The following is a 19,875-nucleotide window of genomic DNA, read 5'->3' as shown; positions in this document are numbered from 1 at the left end:
GCCACGTGGGGCACACCTTCACCTCACCTGGATCCCACTCCCCTCCACCACCCCACCACCCCCATTCCAGGCTCCTGAGCTGCCCTCCTTCCCGCTCGGCGTGTGCCCCATGCCTGGCCTTTGGAGGGGGCTGACGCGTTCCTCCCTCTCTCTCTCTTTTTGTTCCCCAGCACTGCACTTTGGAGCTGGGCAGTTACATCAAAGACCTTTCGGTGGTCCACGGTGACCTGTCAAGCATTGTCATCTTGGACAACTCCCCAGGAGCTTACAGGAGCCATCCAGGCAAGACCCTCGGAGGGGTGTTATCATCTTTTTAAATTCAGGGTTTTTTTGTGGGGAGGTGGGTCTCCGATGTTCTCTGAGCTGGGTGGTTTCCTCGCAGGACCTTTCTAGGGAACGTCAGCAGGGTTTGAACGGAGAGGACTTTGCAGAGTGGAGGAGGATTGTGGGGTCCGTGGCGCCCTCAGAGCTGGGTGGTTTCTTTGCAGACGTTTCCCGACCCGACTAGGGAACATCGTCAGGGTGAGGAGGAGGACGGAGGGAGACCTTGGCGCTCTCTGAGCCGGCTGGTTTCCTTGCAAACCTTTGGAGAGAAGAGGAGCATGAGGGGAGGACGACTATGGGGTCCTTGGCGCCCTCAAAGCTGGGCTTCATGGCTGACGTTTCATGGCCCAACTAGGGAACATCTTCAGTGTTAAAAGGGAGTGGAGTTTGTGGAGGGGAAGAAGGAGGAGGAGGAGGAGGAGGAGGAAAAGAACAGGACTGTGGGGCCGGGGGTGGGCCGGGGGTGTCCTTGGCTGTTTTTGTTTTTTTTTAATTACATTTATATCCCGCCCTTCTCCGAAGACTCAGGGCGGCTTACAGTGTGTAAGGCAATAGTCTCATTCTATTTGTATATTTTTACAAAGTCAGCTTATTGCCCCCCCAACAATCTGGGTCCTCATTTTACCTACCTTATAAAGGATGGAAGGCTGAGTCAACCTTGGGCCTGGTGGGACTAGAACCTGCAGTAATTGCAGGCAGCTGTGTTTTAATAACAGGCTTTCTTGCAGGCGTTTCACGACCCAACTAGGGAACATCACCCGTTCTAGAAGGGAGTGGGGATTGCAGAGAGAAGGAAGAGGAGGCGGATTTTGCAAGGGAAACCCAACCTGCAAGTCATTTCCTCTTGCGCCCGTTATGAGAAGCATCTTAAGTTCGACATGGTCCTCTTGGCCTTTGTGGAAATGGGCAGCATGAATTTGCAAGATTGGGCAAAAACGAGAAGCTGGAGACCCAGCAGCCTTCCGGCTTCCCAGGCAGAGGCGGAGCCAAAGGAAGCCCTCCTCCTCCTCCTCCTCCTCCTCCTCCTCCTCCTCCTCCTGGATCGAAATGACAGCAGTAGTGGCCAAAATTGTGGAAACCTTTTGGGAAAAGTTGTATTTTCTTAAAACTAGCTCGTGACACCACCACCCCCTTTTTTTTTTTTCTCCAAGTAGTACCCTAAAATTATATATCAATGGAAAGATAATTTAATCGAGAATGTAATGCAATAACTTTAATGAAGGATTTGCCATTAGAATAGCCGTTACAGTAGAAAGAAGAAAAATGAAACGGGTAGAAAAAAACGAGATGTACAAAAATTATCACCATGTCAGTTAATCCTTTGTTGGGCAACCTTGCGCATGAATTACGGCCTTACAATGGAGTGAACCAAGTCTTTGAGTTCTGCAGCTGTTCTCATGTGAAACCAAGATTGAATGATGGCTTCGATTAACTGGGTTTTATTGCTGGGTCGCTTCTGACTAACCAGTTTCTTGAGTGGGCTCCCTAGATTTTCCATTGGGTGAAGGTCTGGGCTATTCCCAGGCCATTCCAGCAGTGGAATAGGAATATCCTGAAACTCCCCCCAAAAAAGTGGTGTTATTAGCCATCAAACCTCAAAAAGACACTTTTCCCCCCAAAAGGTTTCCACAATTTTGTCCACTGCTGTAGGTTAGACCTAGGGAAGAGATCCGAGAAATGGAGAAGATCTCCAGAAGGCCAAATAAATTATTATGATTATTCTCGAGTAGACCCTGAGGGCTTTTGAGTTTGGAGGGAAGACTGAGAGGGGAGATGACTGAGGTTTTAAGAAGTGTGGAGCAGTTTGGTATAGTAGTGGTTTTTTTTAATTTGCATTTATATCCCGCCCTTCTCCGAAGACTCAGGGCGGCTTACACTATGTCAAGCAATAGTCTTCATCCATTTGTATATTATATACAAAGTCAACTTATTGCCCCCAACAATCTGGGTCCTCATTTTACCTACCTTATAAAGGATGGAAGGCTGAGTCAACCTTGGGCCTGGTGGGACTTGAACCTGCAGTAATTGCAAGCAGCTGCTGTTAATAACAGACTGTCTTAGCAGTCTGAGCCACCAGAGGCCCTTAACCAGAGTTAAGACATCGGGTTAGAAATCAGGAGACGGTGAATTCTAGTCCCATTTTAGACATCAAAGCCGGCTGGGTGACTATTTTGGGCCAATCACTAGGAGACGGAGAGTTCTAGTTCTCCTTATCCTTGAAAACTGGGTGACTTTGGACCAGTCACTTTCTCAATCCAAGGCGATCTCACTGGGTGGTGGTTATGTGTGGGGAGGGCAAGCTGGCTGGGTGGGCAAAATCACTAGGCGATGGGGAATTCTAGTCCCGCTTTAGCCATCAAAACTGACTGGGTGACTTTGGACCAGTCACTTTCTCAATCCAAGGCGACCTCACTGAGTGGTGGTTATGTGTGGGGAGGGGAAGCTGGCCGGGTAATCACTAGGCGATGGGGAGTTCTAGTTCTGCTTCATGAAAACTGGGTGACTTCGGACCACTCACTTTCTCAGCCCAGACTACCTCACTGGGTTGTTGCTAGGTGGAAGCTGGCTATGTGACTTTGTGCCGGCTGGGTGGCTTTGGGCCAATCACTAGGAGACGGAGAGTTCTAGTTCACCTTACCCATGAAAACTGACTGGGTGACTTTGGACCGGTCATTTTCTCAACCCCTTCCTGGGTGGTGGTTCTGTGTGGGGAGGAGCTGGCTGGTTGAAATTTGGGGCAGCCCGCCCCCCCCCGGAGACGGTGAGTTCTAGTCTCGCCTTAGGGATGGAAAGCCAGCTGGGTGCCTTTGGGCCAGTCTCTTTCAGTCTCAGCCGAACCCAATTATTGGTAATTATTTTGGGGGGGGAAATAAGAGGAAGGAGGAGTGTTAGATAGGTTTCCCGCTTTCTGAGTTGGTCATAAAACTAATAATAAAAGCAGGAGATAAATAAAAATAACAAAGCAGGCGTGGTCGGGAAAATGGGGATGGCGTTTTGATCGTCTTGTCTTTGGCACAACACTGAGCCTGGTACCTTCGGATGGAGAAAGTTTACAGCGCTTCAGAGGTGGGATTTGGGGTGGGGAAGGGTGTCCATAAACAATTGTTTTCGTGGGTGGGTGGGCATGTGGTCTCCTTGGTCCCAGGGAGGGGACCTTAAACATTGCTCCTAGAGCAGAGGGTCTGCAAACTTGGCTCTTTTAAGCTTTGCTGGCTGAGGAACTCTGGGAGTTGAAGTCCACAAGTCTTAAAAGAGCCAAGTTTGCAGACCCCTGTCTTAGAGCAAGGGTGGGGGGTGGGATCTGCAAACCTGGCCACTTTGAAGACCTGTGGACTTCAACTCCCAGAATTCCCTCAGCCATTTCCGCTTCCCACTTTGCTGAAGTCAAGATATATGACGTCTCCTCCATTCCCACCGTCTATTAAGAAAGTTACTGGGAGTTGAAAGTCCGCAAATCTTAAAAGTGGCCATGCTTGCAGACCCCTTCTGCTGGAGCTTTGGTGGGAGACGGCTGATGCCCACCCACCCCTTTTTCCCACGCGCGGGACCCATCAACATGGCCTCTGGAGAGCCCAGAACGTGGGTCTGTCTGGTGGGGTTTTCTGCTCTGGCGGGTTTTCCTGCCTCCAACGCCCCTCCTTAGTGGGGTGAACTAAGTGCCTGCTTTTCTCTCCGGCAGATAACGCCATCCCCATCAAGTCGTGGTTCAGCGACCCCAGTGACACGGCTCTCCTCAACCTCCTCCCCATGCTGGATGCCTTGAGGTAAAAGCCCTGGCGAGGGAGGGGGTCTCCGCCTTCGAGGTGGGGTGGGGCTTCGTACAGAAAAAGAGGGGGTGGTCTTCGCCCCAAGTCCGTACCTTGGCAGCATGTCTCCTGGGCTGGGCTTGCAGGTTAGGGTTAGGGTTGGGAGTTCTAGTTCCACCTTATCATGAAAGCCAGCTGGGTGACTTGGACAGTCACCAGGAGACGGTGAGTTCTAGTCCCACCTTATCCATGAAAGCCAGCTGGGTGACTTTGGCCCACTCACCAGGGGATTGGGAGTTCTAGTCCCACCTTATCCATGAAAGCCAGCTGGGTGACTTTGGCCCGCTCACTAGGGGACTGGGAGTTCTAGTCCCACCTTATCCATGAAAGCCGGCTGGGTGACTTTGGCCCGCTCACTAGGGGACTGGGAGTTCTAGTCCCACCTTATCCATAAAAGCTGGATGGGTGACTTTGGCCCACTCACCAGGGGACTGGGAGTTCTAGTCCCACCTTATCCATGAAAGCCAGCTGGGTGACATTTGGACAGTCACCAGGAGACGGTGAGTTCTAGTCCCACCTTATCCATGAAAGCTGGATGGGTGACTTTGGCCCACTCACCAGGGGCTGGGAGTTCTAGTCCCCCCTCATCCATGCTACATGGAGGAAGGTGTCTTGGAGATGTCCACCACCTTGAATTTATTTGTAAAATAACGAAGATGGGAAATTTGAAAAAGAAAGATTTTGGAGGGCTGGCCGGCCGGCCGGCCGAAGCGACCCTGATTTGCTCTCCTTCCGTCCAGGTTCACAGCGGACGTCCGGTCGGTGCTCAGCCGCAACCTGCATCAACATCGCCTTTGGTGACGGCGGCTCCTCCTTTCTTCAGGGTTTGGCCACAACCTCTGCCTTATCCCGCCATCGTGACCCGCCCCTCTCGCCAGGCGCCGCGGCCGACAAAGCGCCTTCAGACTCAGCCGGCAGGGGACGTGGCCCCTCGAGGGAGGGGGACGGCTCCCATTTTGGCCTCGCCCTATGGCCGTCGGCCGCCCTCTCGCTCCCCCCCCCTCCCCCGTGGACTGGCAGTGACTCAGCCGGGCAGAGGCGGGGCGAGGGCCGCGTTGCGGTGGCACGACACCCCGGCGGTCCCGGGATGCACAAGAAAGGGGGTGAAAAACCGGGCCAGCCGCCGAGAGCAACGCTTGGACAGACTTTTCCCGGGAAAGGAGGCTGTGTTTCCTCAGCGGGAAGAGCAGCTCGTCTCCCTCCCCAGCTTTCCTGTGGTTTTCGTTTCTTCCCCCCCACCTTGCAATCCTCGGATAAAATGTGGGGAGGGGGCCGCTTCATCGGAGAAGGAGCTTTCGAATATACTGGCAAAGTCTGGCTTTCTTTCCGAGGCTCCTTCCTCTCCTCCAGGCCCCTTCCGCTCGGATCGGTGTGGCGGACAGGCCCCCCCTTCCCTCCCCTCCGTCGTCCCCCCCTCATGCCAGGATGGCTTGGTTTTTATTTTATTTCTCGGACTTCTGGGACGGGCGGGGGTCTCGAAGGAGGAGATACGATACAGGCTTGAACTGAGGTGGGAAAAGGAAAAAAAAGAAAGAAAAACATTGAAACCGTCTCGTAGCCGTTCTTCTTGCCCGGGGAGGGAGTTGACGGCATGTGGGCAGGGCGGCGGCGGTTTCCCTATACAGGCGGTCCTCGACTGAACGGCCGTTTCGTTTAGGGACCAAAGGTCACTGGAAGAAGAAAAGAAAAAGAAAAAAAAAAGATCCCCTTTTGCGACCGGCTTCGCTTTTAACAACCACGCCACCGACTTGATAACGTTCGTTTCACAACGTTGGCGAGGGCGGTCGTAAAACGGGGCGGCAAAGCGGCAACTGTCTCGCTTTAGCGACAGAAATGTCGGGCTCTGTTGGGGTTGTAAGTCAAGGACGAGCCATGTTCCTCTCCCTTAGGGGTGTGTGTGTGTGTGTGTGTGTTTTGCACCAGGAGCCGGTGTGTTAGTTCCCCCAAATCCTTGATGTTTCTAAACCACAATCTGTGGTTTGTTGTGACCCCAGATTGTGGTCTACACACATTGCAAAAGGGGGGGGGGAGCTGCTCATGCCTGGGGACACCCCCCCTCCCCCTTTATTATCCCCAATAGCGGCCCTTCCCTTTGCCCCAGCAGCCCCTGGGGACTACAATGCCCATCCCCAAAGCGAGCATGGGCGTTGTAGTCCGCCTGGGGTGCTCAGCCGCACCACGTGACCCGCGCCCGGGCCGGGCGAGACAGCCCAGAGCCACGTGACCATTCCTCTCCGGTGACGTCAGTCACATGATGGGACGCTGCACCGCCCCTCTCCCTTTCGCCGTGTCCTTCCGCGCCTCAGCGGAAGCCGCCTTCGAAAAGAGAAGAGGTCCTTTTTTTACGTGGGAGGGGGCCGCTCCCTTCATACCCCCCGCCTCTTTTGCCTTCGGCCCCCCCCCCGTTTTCCGTCCCGTTCGAGGCCTCGTTTCCCCCGCGGCGGGGTCGGCGCACTACTTTGTTTTGGTATCACGCAAGCCACGCACGGCGGGTGACGTCACGCGTCCAAGAGGAGGCGGGGCCTCGTCAAAGTGGAAGGCAAAACGGCTTTCCTCCCGAGGAGAACCCCGGCCGGCGTCGACGCCAACAGCCCCTCCAAGCAAGGATCCCTCGCGGCCATCCGAACCACCAAACGGCGCCGGCGCCGCCCGCGGGGAACCGGGAGAAGCCTTCGGTGGGCGTGGCCGCGGCCGCGGCCGGGACTCCTTTTTTCTCCGCCCTCGGATCGCTGCGCCGAGTCGGCCCCCGCGCATGCGCGCTTCCTGGGTGCAGCGGCCCTTCCTCGGTCCGCCGCGTCGCCTCCTCCGCCCGTCGCCGCCGCCGCCATGAAGTTCGTCTACAAGGAGGAGCACCCGTTCGAGAAGCGCCGCTCCGAGGGGGAGAAGATCCGCAAGAAGTACCCGGACAGGGTCCCGGTGAGTCTCTAGAGCCGCCGCTCCCCCCCCCCCCGCGGCGCCTCATTTGGGGGCGTCCGGACTTTCCCGGACGGGGCTTTCCTGCCCCCCCCCCCCCAGCGTCCTTCTCTCTTTCTCTCTCTCCCCGGCAGGTCATCGTGGAAAAAGCCCCCAAGGCCCGAATAGGGGACCTGGATAAGAAGAAATACCTGGTGCCTCCGACCTCACAGGTGAGACCCCAGAGGGGAGGAGGAGGAGGAGGGGAGGGGCTCATGGATGATGGGGGAGGGGAGCTTATTCATGGGGATTCCCCCACCAGGCCATGGGAGACCCCCTTTAAGGGTCTCTTCCCCATTTTGGCGCTTCCTTTTTTTGTGACTGGATCTCCTCTTGGTGCCCTTTCCCCAGTGGGCCAGTTTTACTTCCTCATCCGGAAAAGGATCCACCTGCGGGCCGAGGACGCCCTTTTCTTCTTCGTCAACAACGTCATCCCCCCCACCAGTGCCACCATGGGGCAGCTCTACCAGGTGGGTCTTTCCCTTCCCTTTCTCCTAAAAAAAAAAACCCCATCATATATATATATATGTAATATATATATATATTCAGCCTCAAATAGATTCGTCAACCTCAGTAAACAACAAATTGGCACAAGGTTTCAAAGGCCAAACACACAAAAAGAAAAAAGAAAAATTGGAGACAAACGAAAAGCCTTCGGAAAGGAGCCTTTTGACCTCCTTACCTGAGCTGGAATCCTGTCCTCCCGTCAAATCTTCCTGCTAAAATTTATTCCGATTTATACTTTTATTTGTCTGGCCGAGGATGTTTAGTAGATACCGCAAGGGCCTCTGGTGGCTCAACGGACTAAGTCTGTTATTAACAGCAGCTGCTTGCAATTACTGCAAGTTCAAGTCCCACCAGGCCCGAGGTTGACTCAGCCTTCCATCCTTTATAAGGGAGGTAAAATGAGGACCCAGATTGTTGGAGGGGGCAATAAAAGTATATAATATACAAATGGATGAAGACTATTGCTAACATAGTGTAATCCGCCCTGAGTCTTCGGAGAAGGGCGGGATATAAATGCAAATTTAAAAAAAAAAGGAATTTGTCGCCGGTATGCAAGCAACTCTATACTTTCAAAACAGCACAATAATCATAGAAAAAAATAAGGAAAACTGAGTGTATTTCCAAAACTACTACTAATTATATTATTCATTATTCATGAAACAAAACTCAAGTCAACCGAACATTTAAAAATGCATCAGAAATACCATTGACTGTTCCTAAGGGTTGGTACAGGTTGCACCAGTCAGTGGTACTTATGATACATTTTTAAATGTTCAAGTTGACCGAGTTTCATGTTTAATGATGATGATGATGAACACTAAAGAGTGCGGCCAGTAAAAGAAGGTGATAGTAAATTGTGATATTTTACTGTTTTGTTCTGCTGTTTTTGACTTGCTGGGTCGCTTTTGCAGAGACTCATAAATTTCCCCAGTAAAATAAAATCTAACGCTGGCTGGGAGAAGGGCTGATGGGACTTGTAGTCTTTGGGACTGAGAGAGTAGGGTGGCAGGTATGTTTGTAGAGGGGGGGGCCTTCACACCACCCCTCAGCCCTGCTATTCACGCAGGTTGTTTGGTGGGTGGGGCCGCCTTTGACTGCCTAAAGATTAAGACTGTGTAGATTTTACAACTCTGTGCCTTGAACTATGGTAGTTGGGTGGCTTGAGCTGAGATCTGCCCCCACCCCTTAAAGTGCTTTGATCTAACAGCATCTCCCCCCCCTCCCCTATTACAGGAACACCATGAGGAAGATTTTTTCCTTTATATTGCCTACAGCGACGAGAGCGTCTATGGCGGCATGTAAGACCCCCGAGTCCGCTGGCTGCCGCCGAGGGGCACCTGCCCCTGAAGGGACCTGCACTTTCTGTTGTTACTTGTTGTTGATTTTATGTTAAAAAGGTTTTTTGTTTTTGTTTTTTTTGCTCCAGGAAAATGGAGGGTTCTCTTTCTCCCCCCCAACCCCCACCCCAACCCCTTTAATTTCTGGCTGTGAATCTTTAAACTCTTCTTCCTCTTTTAGTTCCTCCCTCCCTCCTTTGGCTTCGCTCTGGGTTTTCTTTTGTGGTGGTTGTGGCTAAAATTAAATACCTCTCCCTTGCATTTTCTCCCTCCCTGCTTTCTTTCCATTTTTTTTTTCTGTTGAAAAGGTAGATCTGGAATTTCTCTCCCAAAGCAACAAACAAACCCTCCCCTTTTCAGTTTTTCTGATTATTTTTCCCTCCCTTTGCCGCGCACCCTGAGTTTGCTTTCATCAGGGAGGTGCGTCGTCTGGCAGACTTCTTGTAACCGGAGTTTCGGGGATGGGATGGGAAACGAATGCTAATTAAAAAAAAAAAGGTATATAAGGAAACCATGTCAGACTCTGGAGAATTTTTATTGTCGTGGTTTTTAATTCATGCGTCGGGGACATTGCAAAAAATCTGGGGCCTGAATCTGGGACAGCAGAGTTGAATAACGGGTGTGTGGAGGGGGGGGGGGGGCAGAAGAATCTCTGGTCCAGCGTTTCTCAACCATTGTGACTCTCGGAATTTCCCCCACATTCTCTTCCACCCTAGAGGGGATGTGGTGGTGGGCTCAATCCTTAACTCCCCCCAAGGAATAACAACCTTCCAGAAATCAGAAGGTGCCCACTCACACCTTTTGCGAGTGGCGGCTTTTAATAAAAGTGTGAGTTAGCGCAATCAGGTTCCCTCCTGAGCTACCCTGGATAAGTGTTGCGCTCTCTTCTGCTCCCTGTAGTAGCAGATGGAACAAAGAGGGTGAAAACCAGCCAGCCATTTTAGCGGGTGGGGTGGGGGGCTTTCAGTGCAGAAGGAAACACCCCCCCAAGGCACGCAAGGTTTGATTGGCAGCTAAAGGACCCTCAGGACTTGCATTGCTGTGGGGGGGGGCTATCCAAACTTGGTAACATTGTGGACTTGCAAACTCTTTGCTTACTCTCTTGTGATCCCTTCCTCTGTAATCTCGCCACACTAGGAGCTAGGAGGGGAAAAAACAAACCAGGCATGTTTTGAATGGGGGATTCCTGAAGTCCACAAGTCTTGGAAGTTGTCAAGTTTAGAGACCCCCCCCTAATCTGGGTCAAGGAGCCGTAATGGCCCCTTAGCAAGTTTGATCCCCGTTTGTGGCCCTTCGTGCCATCCTTGTTTGGCCGGAGACCTACGTGGGTCTCTTGTGCCCATTCTCTCCATCAGAAACCTCAACCTAGCCAGTTTGGCCAAGGCTGGCAATCTCCCAGCCAGGCGTAAAACGGTCCTTTTGTCTTAACGAAGCGAATCCTAATTGTTTCCTGCATTCACACGACACGCGTGTCCTGGATTTTTTAATCCCCACTCGCCATCAAGTCTCCGCCCCCCTCGCCAGACCTCCCATCAGAGGCAGCTCCTGAGCACGTCAAGAGAGCCGCTCGCCGCCAAAACCGGGGGAGCGCCGGAGTTTTGTTTTGTTTCCCTTCGCCAAAGAAAAGCCCAGCCCAGCCCGGCCATCGCGTGGCTCCTCCTCTCCTCGGGACTACAGCCCCCAAGATCCTCTCTTCCCGCGCCTCCCTCAAGGGGCCCCCAAGACCACATTCCCCGGCGTGCCTCGCGACAGTGGCGCGAGCCGAGTGGGGCGGGCGGCGGGGTTTGGCGGCCCCGCGCAGGCGCGGCCGCGCGGCCCGCCGGGAGCCGTAGTGCCGAGCCGCCCTGCCGGCGGGACAGCGTTGCGGCTGGCGAGACTCCACCTCCCGAGATGCACCGCGGCGGGGCATGAGCGAGGGGAGGGGCGGCCGCTCCGAGCTTGCGGGAGGGAGGGAGGGAGGGGAGGAGGAGGAGGGCGGCGGCGGCACCGGGCGAGGCGGCGAGAGCAGCGGCGGCTTTGCGAGTCCCCGGGGCGGGCAGGGCAGGGGCCGGCCATGGCGGAGCCGAGCCCCGAAGGTAGGCGAGAGGCCAGCCAGGCGGGGGGGGCGGGAAACGAAAGGGGGTCTGGGGGCGGGAAGACCCCCTCTCCGGTATAGGGCACCGGAGGGAGGGGCCCCGTTGGAGCCAGGAAGGGCAAAGTTGGGAGTGGGGGGTCGGAAAACCCGCTTCTCACCCGGGGTGTGTGTGTGTGGGGGTTTCTAAAGGGCGGGAGGGGGCTCTGAAGGCCTGGAAGCCCCTCCCTCTTTAACCGGGGAAAGGGGAGGGTTAGGGTCTCCAGCCAGCCAGCCAGCCTCCCTTCCCTCCCCCCCCTCCAGAGCCCGCGGGGATCAGCGCCCTCCCGCAATGCTGGGGGCGGCTGAGTGGGTGGGTGGTCCCGGATGGCTGTAGGGGGAGGGAGGAGGAGGAGGAGGAGGAAGGAGCCGGGGGTCTCTTCTTCTCCTCCGCTTTGTGCGGCGCTTCCTCCTCGCGGTGGGGTGGAGGAGGAGGAGGAGGGGCGTCGAGAGGCCTCTCCTTTCAAACGGCCCCCTCCTCCCGCCTAACAAGCCCCTCCTCTCTCTCTCTCTCTCTTTTTTGTTCCCTCTCTTCCCTCCCCCCCCCCATCATCCCCTTTTCCAGATCCCCCTCCGAGCCTCAAAGCCGAGACGCAGGTAAGGGAAGAAGAAGAAGAAGAAACGGGGGGAAGTTTCTGGGAGGGGAGGCTCTCTTCCGCGGGAGGGGCGTCTTCTACTCTCGGCCTGTGGGGGGGGGGGGCTTCCTCCTCCTCTCCAGCCCCCACCAACAGGCGATGCTTTTGCAACATCGGCCCATGTGCTCCGGATGGGAAGCTCCCCCCCCCCCACCCGCCTTGAGAAACCCTATTTGGGGGGGTGGGGGTGGAGGAGGGGGGGAAACTTGGATGGAAGGAGCAAAATGGGGAGGGGGAGGTCTCTGTCTCTCTCTCTCCAGGGTGTGCATGCCGAGACCTCCCCCCCCCCAAAGGAAGCGAGGGGAGAGGAGGAGGAGGGGGGGGCGGACGCCTTTCCCTGCACGCAAGTCTCCGTTTAACGTCCGTTTCTCCCTCCCCCGCCCCCCCCCCCAATAAAATCCTTACCAGCCTCCGGAGAAGCGACAACGCACCATCGAGGACTTCAACAAATTCTGCAGCTTCGTCCTGGCTTATGCCGGCTACATCCCTTCCTCCAAAGAGGTGAGCGATGGGAAGGTGGGTGGGTGGGTGGGGGCTTTTGGGGAGGGAAGGAAAGAAAGAAAGATCGCCCCTTCCCCCTAAATCACCTCCCTCCCCCCCCCCCAAGTCTGCACGCATGGAAGCAATGCAATGCCTCCCCACCACCCCCCCAATTCCCGCATGGCAAGTTTCTATGGGGAGGGGAGGGGAGGGAGGGAGGGATAAAATGGGGGGGAGGTCTTCTTAGCGGGGGGATCTTGAGCCCCTCCTTTTGCATTGGCAGCCCCCCTCTTGCCCTTCCCGGCTCCTCTTCCATGCTGTTTTTCCCCAGCTTTGCCCTTCCCAGCTCCTCTTCCATGCTCCTTTTCCCCAGCCTTTGAAAGCTCCGGCGAGGAACTGCAACTCCCAGCCTCCTCGGAGGCCATTTCGGGCCGACGCGGCGAGGCGGTGCACGCTGGGAAATGTAGGCAGCTTCCCCCCCCCTCCCTTGCCAAAGCCAGCCCGGACACGCGCCTCTCTCTCTCTCTCTCTCTGCTGCTTGGTTCGGGTGGGCAGGGCTTGGAAGCGCGGTGCATCTTGGGAAGGGTAGTTCTTGGGCTCCCTGGGAGCTTGGGCTAAACATTACAGCTGGTTTGGAAGCTGACCCTGGATTGGGATTAGCGGCTTGTTTCCTGACCCCTTCCACTCAACCTTAGATGTGGCTAAGCCGGGCTGTTTCCCGGAACGTGGCTTAACCTTCTGCGTCTCCCGGGGAGCAGATGGCGAGCAACCCGGCTTGCAACACCTTGGTTACTTCTACTACGGGTTGTTTTAATCCCAGTTACATATTGGAGAGTTTACGTACCCACCGGAGCTGCCCATATAAACCATAATTTTTTTAAGCCGTGGTTTGTGGGCTACTGGTTTTGAAAGCGTCGTGGTCCGGATGTGATCATCAAATTTTATTTTGGTTTATCGAACGTGGCCCCTTTAAGACGGGTGGACTTCAGCAATTTGGGGGAATTCTGGGAGCTGATGTCCACCCGTCTTAAAGGGGCCACCACGTTTGGAAAGCCCTGCTGTGTTATAACTCACAACTGGGCCCAGCAGCTGTTTTTGTTTTGCGTTGTTGTTGTATAAACCGTATAAAGATTTTGAAAGGGTTGCGAACGTGAATGCCAACGAGTTACGGGACACGGGGGGGGGGGAATAATGTGGGATCGCCTTCACAAAGCCCACCGCTTTTGCATCCTTATCGCAGTTCGCCTCGCTGAAGTGAAATCACTTGTGGCATTGCAGAGCGACAACAGTTGTGATGCAAGAGAAACTAAAGGGAAGCCCGCACATCTGGGCTGGGGGTCCCCAGAAATATTGCACTAGAAGGGGCCACGGGAGAAACTGGAAGAGAGATGGAGAGAGGGCCAAACTGACATACACACGCATAGAATATAAATTGGAAAAAAAAAAAGAAAGCCAGACAGGGACAGCCAAAAGGGGCTCTATATCAGGGGTCTCCAAGCTTGGTCCCTTTAAGACTTGTGGACTTCAACTCCCAGCTTTGCTGGCTGAGGGGCTCTGGGAGTTGAAGTCCACAAGTCTTAAAGGGACCAAGCTTGGAGACCCCTGCTCTATATAGCCTGAGGGAGGAGGCGGCGGCATAAAATCCGGATTCAGGAGCGTCAGAGAAGGAACGAACTCAAAACTTTCTCCCAAGTTGGTGATTAGAGCTTTAATTATATAACTATAAAGAATATGGCACTAAGGCACATGCCTAAAATAATAATAATAATAGGGCATGCGGAGGATGGAAGGATGCGATCGGTTGTCCAAGGAGGGAGGAACTGAGTGAGTTGCAGGTTGCGTTTTGAAATAACGTTGCTTCTTGAGATTGAAATCGGGGTTCTATGTATTAATATCGTCTTTTAACAACCCCATAATCCCTTGCAATGGGGGGCAACTGAATGGAGCTAGCAGCTTACTGGCCGGATGCCCTTCCCTGTCGCCAATGCGGAGTTTTGTTCAGCAGATATAATTTCATTGTGCCCAGAGAGAGAGAAATATTGGCCTCTACCTAGGATCGAACTCACAGCCTCCTGATTGTGAGGCGAGAGCTCCATCTCTAAGCCACTGCACCACTCCGGTCCTATGTATTAATAGCTAGGCCATTTATCCAATTAAGTGCAGCGTTCGTTAGTTGGAGAAAAATCTGCTTTTTCTCCCAGTTGTCCTCAATTTCCAAACTGAGCCCAAAATTTCTGCTGCTGAGGGAGACGCTTGTGCAGGAAGCGTTGTTCCCATTTTACGACCTAGTTGTTAAGCGAATCACGGCAATTGTTAAGTTAGTAGCAGGGCTGCAAAGAGAATCCATCTTCTCCATTGACTTTGTTCATCAGAAGGTCAAAAATGGGGATCATGTGACACACACACACACCCCTGACGTTGTGACCGTCATAAGGATGAGTCATCGGCCAAGCATCTGAATTTCGATCCGGGGACGCTGCGACCATCATAAATAGGAGTTGGTTGCCAAATACTTGAATTGAACTGAAGTGGTCATAAGTGTGAAAAATGGTCCTCTTTTTTTCCCCCAGCGTGTTGTAACTTTGAACAGTCACTAAACGAACTTTTGTAAGTCAAGGCCTGCCTGTCCTGGCATTGAAACCTGGTAATATTTGTGTCAGGTCACATCTTTTCTTTCCAGGAATCTGGATGTCCGTTAATCGGGGTGGATTAGGGTTAATCTGTCTTGTCTTCCCGGCAGGAGAATGACTGGACGCCGTCCGGCTCCAACTCCCCGCTCCGTCCGGAGAGCGTGGTGGACAGCGACGGCTGGGAATCCACGCAGTCGGACCTACACACCATCGAGACCTTCGTCAAGAAGGCCAAATCGTCGAAGAAGAAAGCGGCTTTCCGCCGCCTGAAATCCGACAGCTCCTTGCTGGAGAAGATGAAGCTCAAGGACTCCCTTTTCGACTTAGACCCGGTGGGGAAGCAGCCGCCCCCGTTAGCCGGGCCCAAAGTCGCCACCGACAAGAAGAAGGACAAGCGGAACCGGAAAGCCGCCTTGGAAGCCGGGGCCGCCAAGCGGAACCGGAGCGACTCGGTGGGCGAGAAACGCTCGCGCATCAAAAAGAGCAAGAAGCGGAAGTTGAAACGGTCGGAGCGGGGCGAGAAGCAGAAGCACAAAGCCTCCGTGAGCGAGACGGACTCGGAAGAGGAGGAGGAGGAGGAGGAGGAAGAGGAAGAGGAGGACGGGGCGGGCCCGCTGCGGCCGGGCGGGGAGGACGGGGCGGGGGCGGCCACGGCACGGGTCTCGGTCCAGGCGCCGCCGGAGCTGCTGGCCACCACTTTCCCTATTAAGTTGGAGGACACAGAAGGGAAGGAGGGCATCAGTACAGAGACCAGCCAGGACGGGGAAGGGAGCTCCAGCGAAGGCGAGATGAGGGTCATGGACGAGGACATCATGGTAGAATCAGGTGAGACGAGAGACACCCACCCCCCCCACCCGCCTCTCTCGAGGGTTAGGATTCGCCTGTCGGGGGGCCGTCTCCTGATCTCTCTTACATTGGCCGAACGATCATTTTTGGGACCAAGTTAGAAACTGGGAGACCGGGAGTCCTAGTCCTGCCGTAGCGATGAAAGCCGGCTGGGTGACTTTGGGCCAATGACCAGGAGATGGTGAGTTCTAGTCCCAGTTTAGGCATGAAAACCAGGTGAGCGACTTTGGGCCAATCGCATGGAAACTGGGAGTTCTAGTCCTGATTTGGTCATGAAAGCCAATCCCTCCCTCTCTCTCAGCCCAACCCACCTTACAAGGGTGGTTGTGGAGAGAATAGAAGGAGGAAGAAGGATTAGGTTTATTTGCCATCTTAAATTATTTATAAAGTAATGAAGGCAAGACAAAATTCTAATTCAATAAATAGTTACGGGCGCAATTACCAACCTCTGGAGCCAGGCTGAACTCTAGCCTAGGCCGTGTGAGTTTCAGTGTGGGTTTAGATTCATACGTGCCGAATGACAGATGAAAGATTCTAAGCTGGTTGAATCCAAACTTTGTGGAAACTGGGTTAGTTCCCAGCCTCACACGGACACGAGACAGGACCCTGGGTTGAACAATCCCCCGATGATGTAGCAGCCAAGTCTGTTTCCCGCCTGGAGGCCCATTCATTCAAGATCCAGTTGCTTAAATCCTGCGATATTTGAGATTTTTGTTTAATTCGGTTCCTTTACCCCAAGGGTCGTGGGGAATTGCAACCTCTTTATTTCTTTGTGGACTTCAACTCCCAGGCTGGTTCAAGAATTCTGGGAATTGAAGTCCACAAGTCACGAAGGGGTCATCTTTCCCCACCTTTTACCTGACCCCTTCCAAGATCGGTACGACTTTGATTTAGTTATTCGTTAAATTTATATACTGCTTCAGGATATCAAGCAACTCTGGGCAGTTTACAGCAGTTTTCCTTACTATTTCTTGTCAGATTTGTGGGAGATTTTGAATCAATTATGGGCCAATTCCGAGTCTGTTCCTTAGAACCTGCAAATCTCTCAACGTCATCATTCCAAATTATGCTGGTAGATTTAAGTTGCGTACAACAGAGCCCCAAATTACTGTTGGTCAGCAAGACTGCTGTTAAGTTAATTTTGGCCCATTTTACGACCTTTCCTGCCGCCGCCGTTAATTGAATCACTACAGTTGTTAAATTACCCACGTGGTTGTTAAGTGAATCCGGCTCCCCGGTGTCAGAAGTTCGCAAAATGGGATCAATCGACCCTGCGACAGTCATAAGTACACGCCAGTTGCCAAGCCTCTGAATTTTAAATTACCTGACCACAGGGGATGGTATAAGAGTAAGTCCCTTTTTCCAGTGAAATGTCGTAAGTCAAGGACTGTACTTGTTCAAGAGTGATAGGATAGGAGGGGGGCTATTCTGTTTTACTGTTTCTATATTGGGTTTCTTTCCTGTAAGCCGCCCATAAGGGACCTTGGAGGTCTTCTAGTCCAATCCTCCGGCTCAAGCAGGAAACTCTATATAGCAGGGGTCTCCAACCTTGGCAACTTTAAGCCTGGAGGACTTCAACTCCCAGAATACCCCAACTGGGGAATTCTGGGAGTTGAAGTCCACCAGGCTTAAAGTTGCCAAGGTTGGAGACCCCTGCTATATTTATTTATTTATTTATTTATTTATTTTATTTTATTCGATTTTTATACCGCCCTTCTCCCGAAGGGCTCAGGGCGGTGTACAGCCAAATAAAAACCCACAATATACACCTTTAAAACAAGACTAAAACAAAACATATTACAAGATGGCCAAAATTTAAAACCCTAAAATATAAATAGCCCCAATTAAAATTTAATAAAACTTCTAAGCCAGTCCCGCTTGAATAAATAGGTGCGTTTTCAGCTCACGGCGAAATATATACCATTTCACACAAACGGTTGTGAACTGAGAGCGAGTTGGCCGGGCAAATATACATTTTCTTGAATGTGTCTCTGTGCTCCTTTCTCAACGTCCGCCTTTGCTTTTCCAGGTGACGACTCGTGGGACCTCATCACCTGCTACTGCCAGAAGCCGTTCGCGGGGCGGCCCATGATCGAATGCAACCAGTGCGGCACCTGGATCCACCTCTCCTGCGCCAAGATCAAGAAGACCAACGTCCCCGACATTTTCTTTTGCCAGAAGTGCAAAGAAAGCTCGCGGAAGCAGGCGCTGCTGGCCCCACAGCCGCCCACGGCTCTCGGCGCAACGGTCCCTCCGGCGTCGCGGGCAGGCGGAGGGGACCCCTAGCACAGGAGGTGGGGGGGCCGTGGCTCTCGGTCGGGCTTTCGTCCCGCAGAGGAAACAAAGCAACAACAACCACCAACCACCCAAGACTGTGGACGGAGCAGAGAGAGGGGAGGGGGGGCTCGCTTTGGATTGGGGTCCCCTTTGAACGTCGGGGCCCGAAGACGAGGCGCCGGGCCAGCAGAAGTGGCGATGACGATGACTCCAGCATTTATTCAAAATTGGCCGATCCCGGCCAGGCTGCAGCGGGCCCTTCTGGCCTCAGACCCCACTTTCTCTCCCGCTCGTGGGCTCGATCAGGCGTTCAGGCGATCGGGAAGGTCCCTTTGTCCACTCTTGGGCCGCCGGCCGTAAGGACAGCCGGGGGACGACGGCGACGACGGATGGTTTCCTTTTGGACTCTTCTCCTCTTCCTCTCCTCTTTTGTCCTGCTCCATCTTTTTCTTCTTCTTCTCTGTAAATAGAAGACAAAAAGGGTTTGTTGTTTTTTTTGTTCTCCCCCCCCGCCCCCGCCCCCTCCCCATCTTTCCTTCCTTTTCCTGGTTTCATTTCCCCCCGGCTCAGTTGGTGTTTCTCGGTTGGGAAGGTTTTTAAGGAACCCCAGTTTGTGCTCCTGATGTTTTGGGACACGTCCGAACTTCGGTTGATTTGGGCCCAGGGGTCTGAGAGGCAAAAAGGACATTGCACCCCGATTTCTTTGGTTGTGCTTCGAAGAGGGGTGCAGTTTGACTTTGTCCCCATTCATACGGAGGCTTCTGGAGTGGGAGCCTCCAAATGGGGCCCCTTTGGAGACTTGTGGACTCCGACTCCCAGAATTCCCCAGCTGGGAGTCCTCAAGTCTTCCAAGGCAGGGGTCTCCAAGCTTGGTCCCTTTAAGACTTGTGGACTACAACTCCCAGAGTCCCTCAGCCAGCAAAGCTCTGGGAGTTGAAGTCCACAAGTCTTAAAGGGACCATGGTTGGAGACCCCTGTTCCAAGGGGCCCCATTTGGAGACCCTCCTGGTTTAAACCAATGAAGAACAGGAGGAGGGGGGGGTTTCTTTTGTCCCCTCAACCAACCATGTTGACCCCCTTTGGACCTTCTGAGGCCGGGCAGGGATGAGAGGCGCCTGACCAGTTGTGTGTGGGGGGGGGGAGAGGCTGGGACAGGCCCCTCTCTTCCCTCCACTTTTGTTTTAATATTTGCAGAGGTGTACATGGCAGAGTTTTCGACTGTAAATAAAGAGACGTAGACCCTTTGGCAGTTTCTACAGAGGCCTCGGCTTTTCATTGATAGTTTTGTTTTGGGTTTTTTTGGGTGGGGGGGCAGAAGCAGGTAGACTGCCCCCGCGAGGGAGGCTTACTTCCGCTCGCGCAAGCGCCCGGGGAGTGCATGACGCGCGTACCTTCCGCCCACGTGACGCCGAACCCGGCGACCACTTCCGGCAGTGGCACCCGCCCACCACTGTCTCGGCCACGTGACGCTCCTCGAGCGAGAGGGCGGTTGGACGTCCATGGTGGGCGTGGTCCTGCGTGATGACGCAGAAGGGGTGCAGCGGGTGGGATGGCGCTTGCGCGCTAGAGGGGAAAGGGAGGCTCTCGAGGGCGGAGTCGATGTGACTCATCCGCGCCGAAGGGAGGGCGAAGAGATTCTTGTGGAGGGGGCGGAGTCGTGTATTTCACGCATGCGCGCCGAGAGATGGATGTAGGGCGACTCTCCGGGGCGGAGCGTTGCTCGTGACGCATGCGCGCGGGAAGGGCGGAAGACGAAAGCGACGCCTTTGACGCATGCGCGCTATAGGTGGGGCGTCAGAGGGCGGGCGCCGGGAGGATCCTCGGGGGGCGGAGTTCCGAATGGGACGCGTGCGCGCTAGAAGGAGGGAAAAGCCGTCCTCGCGGCGGCGCGGCGCGGCGCATGCGCTCCGCTCGTTGGGCGGAGTCTCGCGCGATGAGGGAGCGGAAGGCCAGCCGTGCGCCGTTCGGCGG

General features: G+C 54.1%; 3 protein-coding genes across 3 annotated transcripts in view; all 3 read left to right on the top strand.

The window, feature by feature from the left end:
• The window catches only part of CTDNEP1 (CTD nuclear envelope phosphatase 1), a 28,560-nt gene extending 22,892 nt beyond the window's left edge, over positions 1-5,668 (top strand). The window contains exons 6-8 of the mRNA XM_058180839.1: positions 171-282; positions 4,004-4,088; positions 4,871-5,668. Coding sequence (XP_058036822.1) covers positions 171-282; positions 4,004-4,088; positions 4,871-4,931 — 258 coding nt within the window. The 3' untranslated portion in view covers positions 4,932-5,668. The remainder of the gene's footprint in view (positions 1-170; positions 283-4,003; positions 4,089-4,870) is intronic.
• Positions 5,669-6,801: 1,133 nt separating this feature from the next.
• On the top strand, positions 6,802-9,440 carry GABARAP (GABA type A receptor-associated protein). Its single transcript, XM_058180840.1, is given in 5 exon segments — positions 6,802-7,046; positions 7,178-7,241; positions 7,244-7,255; positions 7,434-7,552; positions 8,823-9,440. Coding segments are annotated over 5 exon segments (354 nt in total). The 5' UTR covers positions 6,802-6,956; the 3' UTR covers positions 8,892-9,440.
• A 1,440-nt stretch (positions 9,441-10,880) lies between these two features.
• Positions 10,881-19,462, top strand: PHF23 (PHD finger protein 23). The gene is made up of 5 exons (XM_058180838.1): positions 10,881-11,001; positions 11,602-11,633; positions 12,080-12,172; positions 14,892-15,606; positions 17,657-19,462. The coding sequence occupies exons 1-5, from the start codon at positions 10,980-10,982 to the stop codon at positions 17,911-17,913; spliced, it is 1,119 nt and encodes a 372-aa protein (XP_058036821.1). The 5' UTR covers positions 10,881-10,979; the 3' UTR covers positions 17,914-19,462.
• Positions 19,463-19,875: the final 413 nt, after the last annotated feature.

This window comes from Ahaetulla prasina, chromosome 4, assembly GCF_028640845.1.
Source record: "Ahaetulla prasina isolate Xishuangbanna chromosome 4, ASM2864084v1, whole genome shotgun sequence".
In the NCBI taxonomy this organism is placed as follows: domain Eukaryota; kingdom Metazoa; phylum Chordata; class Lepidosauria; order Squamata; family Colubridae; genus Ahaetulla; species Ahaetulla prasina.
This window is presented reverse-complemented; position numbering and strand designations above follow the sequence as displayed.

What these genes read in the sequence shown, in the direction of transcription:
- PHF23 (XM_058180838.1), top strand. Translation starts at nt 10,980, where the DNA reads ATGGCGGAGCCGAGCCCCGAAG. An exon ending in GGCGGAGCCGAGCCCCGAAG is followed by an intron (nt 11,002 to 11,601) that starts GTAGGCGAGAGG and finishes CCCCTTTTCCAG; the next exon opens with ATCCCCCTCCGAGCCTCAAA. An exon ending in GCCTCAAAGCCGAGACGCAG is followed by an intron (nt 11,634 to 12,079) that starts GTAAGGGAAGAA and finishes AATCCTTACCAG; the next exon opens with CCTCCGGAGAAGCGACAACG.